This window comes from Periophthalmus magnuspinnatus, chromosome 11 (genome assembly GCF_009829125.3).
Source record: "Periophthalmus magnuspinnatus isolate fPerMag1 chromosome 11, fPerMag1.2.pri, whole genome shotgun sequence".
NCBI classification, from domain to species: domain Eukaryota; kingdom Metazoa; phylum Chordata; class Actinopteri; order Gobiiformes; family Gobiidae; genus Periophthalmus; species Periophthalmus magnuspinnatus.
Window position 1 is genome coordinate 15,620,155 of NC_047136.2, and position 8,144 is coordinate 15,628,298.

The window sequence follows — 8,144 nt, forward strand, 5'->3', positions numbered from 1 at the left end:
TCAGCACTGAGTCTGCAAAAATCTGCAGTGTTTTTCAGTGTCTTGTGATATTTTTTCCCAGTCATAATTGTTTTGATATAAACAAACCGTACGTATCCGTGATTGGTTTATTCACCTGTCAATCACACTTATCTGATTTTGGAGAGATTCACATCTTTATATGGAGCCCAACCATTTCCATTCATCTTTCCCATAGACCTTTCTAAAAAAAATTCAAACATCAAGAGTTCAAAATCAATGCTGAGGTTAATCAGCTACATGATAACTAATATCCATAAAGTGCTGTGTTTTAAGTCCAAAAATGACATTTAAAACATAACATATTTAGTAACTTAACAGTTTATAAGGTTTCAGAAATAGATTTTACAGTTATAGGTCTTGTGGTCACTTTTTTTTTTCATGAAGTATATGGGGAAAATGAATGACAAGTTTACTTTTAAAATGTTTGGTTATGAAGTGCTTCACACAATCCCATAAATAAACATGATGATGTAAAATCAATTCAGTCAAAATAGACAAAAGTAGAGCAACTCAAGAATAGTTACAAAAGATTATAAAAATGCTTTCCGATCCACATGTTTAAAAGGACGTTAAAATGTTAGCTATGTAATATCGATCTGGAATGGCATCCACTGAAATAGTTTGGAGGAGAGACTTTGGGGGAGTTTTACTCAATCACAGCAGTCAGTTGACATGCTACAGAAACAAAACTTTAGCCCATATATTTTTGGTAAAATAAATGTGTAGCATCATGATGTTAAATAACTTTGTAAGTAATTATTAATAAAGAGTTTTTGTCTGTATAGTTGTGTGAACTGGGAAATTATCTTTTGCAGTAACATCATCACCACAGGATCAAGTTACACAGTAAACACTATATGTGTCCCTATATCGCCAAAGACACATTAATGTCACAAGTAATAAGCAAGACATTGATGTTTGTTTGGGATGAAGATGGTTCAAATTTCAGATGTCCAAGCTTGGTTTATTAATACACAATGAGTTTACTACTACCTAAAAATAAAATGGTATGTGTATATATGTGTGTGTGTGTGTGTGTGTGTGTGTGTGTGTGGGTGTGTGTGTGTGTGTGTGTGTGGGTGTGTGTGTGTGTGTATATATATATATATATATATATATATATATATATATATATATATATATATATATATATATATATATATATATATATATATATATATATATATATATATATATATATATATATATATATATATATATATATATATATATATGCTTGCATCAGATATCCGTCCACTCATTTCACACATGAAAGGAGGAAGTGAGGGAAGTGAGATAGCAGAAAAAAACACAGGCGCCAAAACAGGTTCTTGGCAGAAGTCAAACTAGATCAAGTGAAATGGCAGAAAATGTGTATGAAAATGTTGCCGTAATAGTTGGGGAAAACAAAGGTAAGCATGCTTTTTTCTTATAAATACAAACAAGTTCATTTTTAATACATTATCCGAATTGTATGACTGCCACCTTGCCATCCTTATTTGCATAAAAAAACTAAACAAAAAAACTGCATGTAATTTGGACAGTTCATTAGCACAAAAAGAAAAGCAAACAAAAAAGCAGCTCTTCATTCTGAACTTTTTACTTTAGTAGTTTATCTCCTAATAATTAATTTTAATTAATTTTAATTAATTATTAGGCCAGATATATGCCAGATTATGGCTATCAATATAGTTTTAAGCAGGGGTGGGCGATATTGACAAAAATGAATATTTTTATATATTTATTTGTTGACAATATTTCAACAATATATCAAGAATGTACTAAAATGTGCAATGGACCATAACATTTACCACAAATGGGCAGAAATATCACTTTATGCCCTTGTTTGGAAGAGCACACGAGACATCTGATATACTCTATATTCAAAATTAGCATATCTCCAAAAAATTCATTGTGATATTATCCATTTTTCGATACATTTTCCACCCCTGGTTTTAAGATTATCTGACAGAATCAAACCCGGGACCTTCTTTCTTAGTGATGAGAGCGCTGGCTTCACAGCCACCATGTCGCTTCTACTTATGTTATATAGAATTTAAAGGATCGACATAAACTGACAAACCATTATGCAAATATGTGCCTCTTTTTTTTGCAGGTCTTCGAGATGATGAAGCCCCAAAGAGGAGGTCAAAGGTCACTGGGGGCAGGGTGGCTCTAGGGGTACTCAGTCTGCTGTTTTTGGCAGGTGTTGTTGCTCTCATCAGTGAGTTAGACTACTATAAATACTGCTACAACAGCTATTAGCAATATTATTACTACCACTATTAGCCTACTGCTTCCTCAACTACTAACTAGAAAAACACTACTACTACATTACTATTCTAGATAGAGAATATTTATTTTTACTTTTTTTGATATTTTGATGTAATGCCACAGTCTACGTTAGTCTTTGTTTTAAAATGTCTTTTTGGCTAGTTCAGTGATTACAATTTATAAAATGTGATTATGATAATTTAATTATGCTGATTAAAAGTTGCAGCCCTTATTGGTTGTACTAGTCTGTTCTTACACTACAGCTCATATTTCTACTATTATTACAACAACTAGGCCTACTAAAAACAACTACTAGAATTAATAGCATTAGTAGCATGCAGCTACTACTACAACTGGAAATACTATTCTTCAAAAAGATTGCTATTATAAATTCTAGAAATACTAGGTTACTACTTACTATTTATTACTGCGATTACAACTACTCTTATTTTTAACATGTGTTGTTTACCCTTTGCTTTCAGTGTATTATAACAGCCCATTCAAAAAAGATTCTGAAGCAACAACAGAAATGACGGCTGTCGCAGGTAAGATCCTAAAGAAAACTGAAAGAGTCATCGAACTAACTGACTTTTATATACTTTTATATACACAAAATACTTTTATATTTGTGTCCAGTGAATTTTACAGAAATACAAACAACTCCAGCACAGACAACAGCAGCAGGTATGACTAAGTGCAGAGTTTTGACTAAAAAACACCCTTAAATACGACTGCACCATTATTTACATAGACAACTATGTTCTATAACTTCTGTACCTACAAACATTTTCTTCAGTAATTTTAGTCCTGTGTTTTACAAGCTTTATATACTTCTGTTGCTGCTACTACTGCTACCACTATTACTGCTACTAATACCACTGCTACTACTTCTAGTACTATTGTTACCACTACTACTGCAACTGTTACTACTACTACTGCTATTATTACTACTACTGATACTTGCATTCTTCATTAACAATCTGACAAATCTATTCCTAAATGTCACGTCCTTTACAGTTTCAACATGCAGCAGTGTGGCCCAGTGTGATGAGGACTGGGAACTTAATGGTACACAGTGCTATTATTTCTCTAACAGAAGCCTCCAACTAACCTGGACCAGCAGCAAAGACAAGTGCCAGAGCAAAAGAGGAGACCTGATCAAGATAGAGAGCAGAGAGGAACAGGTACAGGATACGCTCAATAGGGGGAAGTTGGCCAGTTGATTGCAGATATTATATGGCAGATGTTGACCGTGTATCAATTCGACCGTTGCACACTTCGAAGTACCATTCGAAGTACCTGGCCGATGAGGGGTGCTCCTCCGTGTAGCCTCCGTCGACCACAAAGGCCGTGCCGAAATGGGACAGGCCTATGCCACGGAGCGTACGTCAACTGCTGTCTGTGCGCTTATGTTACGTCGCTTATGTTACATCACCGACCAACCGTGATGGCTGCTGACTCATGAGCTATACTCAAAGTGTGCTTGGATGGAAGCTTCGTTCACTGCCGATCTCCATGGAAATGTTGGAAACACAGGGCACATTCATGGGGCGCATGAAATGGGACAGGCCTTGTTGCGCCGGAAGTGACGTAAGTGCCCTTCAAATGCAGCCGATGAAGTGTGCAACCGTCAAATTGAGAAACGGCCATTGTGTTCTTTGGCAGCACTCTCCTAAGTCTGAGGTGAATTTGATGATTAGTGGTTGCCGAAGAGTCTGTTGGTACAAATAGATTTAGCCCTGGAGAACCTGTGGTTACTGGGTGCGGAAAATTAATGATAAATCCATTTTAAAGGTGCACTATGTAACTTTTCTGGTGGCTCTCGCTAGATTGATATGTGTAGTCCTCTGATGTCTCCATGGTTTCGGACCCTCCACTATACAGGGAATGTACATATAGCATTCCTTTAAATGTCCAACGACCGATTCCCATTTGTACAATTGTAGTATCAGCACTTTATAATGTATCGATTTCTCCTTTATTATAGTTTGAATTCATTTAATTTATAACATTGTATTTATATTTCTATGTGGCTAATTTGCTGGTCTGTTTACTGGGTAATTACACTACTCTGAGTAATTTCTCATCTGGATCAATAATGTTTGTTGTCCATTCATTATGGTATTTTTAGGAATTTCTGGATGGTAGAGTTCGTCTGCTGATGGATGCCGAGGATGAGAGATTTTGGATTGGACTGACAGACTCACAGACAGAAGGGGAATGGCTGTGGACCGATGGCTCTCCACTGAACCAGAGGTGAAAAACGGTGGATTGTTTAGCCAATAAATGATAAATAAATGGATTATGACAACGTTCTCTTATTCCCCACAGTTTAGAATTTTGGACAAAAAATGAGCATAACACTGAACCAGACAACTGGAAAGAAGAAGATGTGGATGGAGAAAACTGTGCGATTATAGGAGAGATCATGTTCATAAATGGGTTAAAGTCTTGGTACGATAATTCCTGCAAAAATAAGTACAGGTTTATCTGTGAGAAAAAAGCCACAAGATCAGCTACATGCGGCTAGAATGAAAACAATGCTAAATTGGCACAGTGATGTATATATTATAATGCTGTCATGACGCCTGTTTGTTGCTGCCCTCCTGTACTCTCTCTCCCCCTCCCTGTCTGTCTGGAGCTGGGCGGAGTCTCTGACTCCTTCTGCACGCACCTGGAGCGCATCAGCGCAATCACCATCACCTGCTGCTGTGTATAAGAAGACTCGGCAGACTACACTCGGAGCCAGACCGTCCGCGTGTAAAACGTGAATGGTCCAGCTCTGTTTTGCATCTCTGTTGCCCGCCTGCTTGCTCTCACTTTGGATTTTGCCACTTTCTAGATTCCTGCCCTCGCCCGTTCCTGCTCCTGCCTCTGTGCTCCGGTACAGTCATCTCTCTCTGCCTTGCCCGTCTTGGCCTCCGGCGTCCCGCCTGCTTCTTACTCTGGGTCCCGCTCTTTGGACTACGCCGGCCCTGTCTGTCCTGGTCTCGTCCCCGCTCCCGTCTTCACTCCGGTCCCGGCTTCTCGTTCCCGACCTGCTCTACGTCCGTCCTGCCTGTCTCCCGCTTCCTGGTTCCTCGTGTGTGTTGTATGAACTATTTAAGACTGAGATTCACTACCTTTGTAAATAAACATTGTCAACTTGCCCTGAGTCCGCATACTTTGGTCCTAACCCGCCGCGTTACGATAAATGCCTTGGGAATGTATAACACATTTTATAAAAATTTGTTCTGGCCAGAAAGAACTGACTCTTAGAACTACAGCTGAGAAAGTTTATGGTCTTAAACTTGTCTCTCTCACATAAAATTACAGTCACAACCTAGCTAGCATTAGCCAACAGTTTTTCAGCTAGTCACTCACGATTTTTGTTAAAAATCAAACACCTAAATGGGGCCATGAACAGCTCTTGTCAGTGTTTGCAAATGCCTGCGATGTGTCACCATGGTAACTGCTGAACATTCTGCCATAGAGATACATGTTGAACACCCCAAGCGTGATGTCATTGAAATGTATTGATTGATTACATTGCACTTTGTCATGAAGTATACGAAATGTATGTTCAACCTAATCACTTCTAATGTCTAGACCCAAGATCTCAATGCGTTACAAGATAAATCTGTATTTTAACAATATTCATTTTATGTGCCCCATCTGTATTAAATATAATTGATCATAGAATATTATCATCTGAAACCCATCAGTTCTCATTATTTGTTCCATCACAGCCCTGCAGCTAAGAAAGCAAGAAAGAAAATTAGGATGAAATATTAGCTATGCATGTTTATTGTTCCTGTTCACTCCTTGTATTTATTTATCATTGCAGAAATATATTCAGTGTGTTTTTATTTACAATTTCAAAATATATAAGTGCTTTTTAATAATCCTGACATTTGATTCAATCTTGTTTTAATCCTCTTCACTTAATGGAGGTAAACAATTACACTATGCATTGTTCTGCAGATACTTTTTGACATATAAATGTAAGAAATTTGTTCTTTAACTTTTGAAAACCATACTGCAAATATTCTGTCGGGCATCTGAAAGTCTTTCTAACTCTATAACTCTAACCATAAGAGCGCAAAAAGGTCTCATACACTTCTAAAATTAACAAGGAAGTGCTGCATGTGATTGTTATCTACATTTAAAACCAGAAAACTGAACCTGCAAATTCTTGACCTCATTTCAACAGTTTTATGCAAGCAGAAAAATGCAGACCTATAATGTAACTTGGCGTTATGGTTATGAAAATATTATATTAATTAATGAAATAATAGAAATGGTCATTTTAACCTCCTAAGACCCGAGCTCTTGCATGACATGCATAATTAATTTCTCTTTGTTATTTGGGCTGATTGGGACCTGATGAGTGTAAATACAAAGAATTATCTTTTTACATTTTATAGTTTCTGAGAAAGGTGATGTAAAATGAGCATCCTCATATGTGGACATTTTAATCATTTTGATAAAACATTTGAATAATGATTTGCAAAAACTATTAAGTGCCTGAACACAGCAACATTTGTCCTTCATTTTTGTCCAAGCCTGTTTTATGAGTTTATTTTTTTAATGAAATTAAATGATCTTTTTAAAAAATTATTATTAAATAATTTTTCACTCACTCAAAAACTGCTGTCCTTGATGTTTTTTCTCTGCTTGTAGTGACGCTTATCTTACAAAATAAATGTAGCGTACATCTATTATAAGGAAGCTGAGGCCCAGCAAAAACACCTTTCATTTCACACATTAATGGAGGAAATAACAGAGTAAATGAAAATAAAAAACAAACATGATGAAATGACTTAAGATGTTTGTTTGAATGTTATAGGTGAGATTCATATTTTTGAGTGGTTAGATAATGATATTTTGGAAATATTATGGCAAAGCATCTGACCAAGCATCTTTTGTCCAATTATTCTAGAAATAGCACAGAAATACCTCCTTATTTCTTTGTTTGAAAGATCACACTGCAAATTGGTTTTATTTCATATATAAACAGCCCAGATGAGAAGCTACATGAGAAGGGCCAATACTGCCATCTGATTTATTATTAAAGTGTTAAAACTGTAGCCTTTTTATTGCTTCAGATTTAGTTTTTGAGAAAGTAGACTAGCAATACTTACTTGGGAAATATTTCCTTTTCGGATTAGAATTGTACTAGTCCTTATTCAACCTTGGTGAGGGTCTGAACCGTCAGCCCTGTCGCTCTTATTTTGTAGTAACACTGTGTCACCACACGATGGCGTTAGACATTTACACAATGGATTTATATAATATGATCTTATAATAATTCCATAACTTACACTAGTGAAAGACAGGACTGTAAACATGTGATAGTGGCATGAATGTCTGAGAAACGGATAGACTGTTGTTTACAAAGGAGCTGGTGGAGTGTTTCTGAATTGTGATATATTGACTATAGTTTAGATTTGCATTGCTACTACAAAAACATGACAGTTTCCTCCCTTTTATGTACATATGTATTTATTTATGGAAGAATTCGTCCAAGGAGTTAGGAGTGGATAAATGGCTCTCCCGATGCTTTACCTGCCACATCACACTCTCATCCCACCGCCCTCTAACTGCGCCTTTCTTTTCTTCTTCCTTTTCTAATCGGTCCCACGCTGCTGCTGGGACACGGGGCGCGCGGAGGGGGGTTGGTGGTGTGTCCAGACACGGCAGACGGCTGCGCTCTTTTCTTAGGTCCACAATATGGTGTGTCCCACTAAACTCTCCTGATGGACTTTAATGTAATTATCGGATTAGCACTCGGTGCGTCTCAAGCTCAACATGTTTACTACTCTGAGCACGGGCGCTGTGGTTCGGGCCGTGTGGTGATTTATTGTTTT

General features: G+C 37.0%; 1 protein-coding gene across 1 annotated transcript; it reads left to right on the forward strand.

The window, feature by feature from the left end:
- Positions 1–1,376: 1,376 nt before the first annotated feature.
- LOC129456679 (C-type lectin domain family 9 member A-like) lies at positions 1,377–4,555 on the forward strand. Its single transcript, XM_055225490.1, has 6 exons — positions 1,377–1,433; positions 2,138–2,245; positions 2,778–2,840; positions 2,932–2,979; positions 3,313–3,479; positions 4,427–4,555. Exons 1-6 carry the CDS (start codon positions 1,382–1,384, stop codon positions 4,553–4,555), a joined length of 567 nt encoding a protein of 188 aa, XP_055081465.1. The 5' UTR covers positions 1,377–1,381.
- The last annotated feature ends 3,589 nt before the right edge of the window (positions 4,556–8,144 follow it).

What these genes read in the sequence shown, in the direction of transcription:
- LOC129456679 (XM_055225490.1), top strand. Translation starts at nt 1,382, where the DNA reads ATGGCAGAAAATGTGTATGAAAATGTTGCCGTAATAGTTGGGGAAAAC. An exon ending in AATAGTTGGGGAAAACAAAG is followed by an intron (nt 1,434 to 2,137) that starts GTAAGCATGCTT and finishes TTTTTTTTGCAG; the next exon opens with GTCTTCGAGATGATGAAGCC. An exon ending in AGAAATGACGGCTGTCGCAG is followed by an intron (nt 2,841 to 2,931) that starts GTAAGATCCTAA and finishes ATTTGTGTCCAG; the next exon opens with TGAATTTTACAGAAATACAA.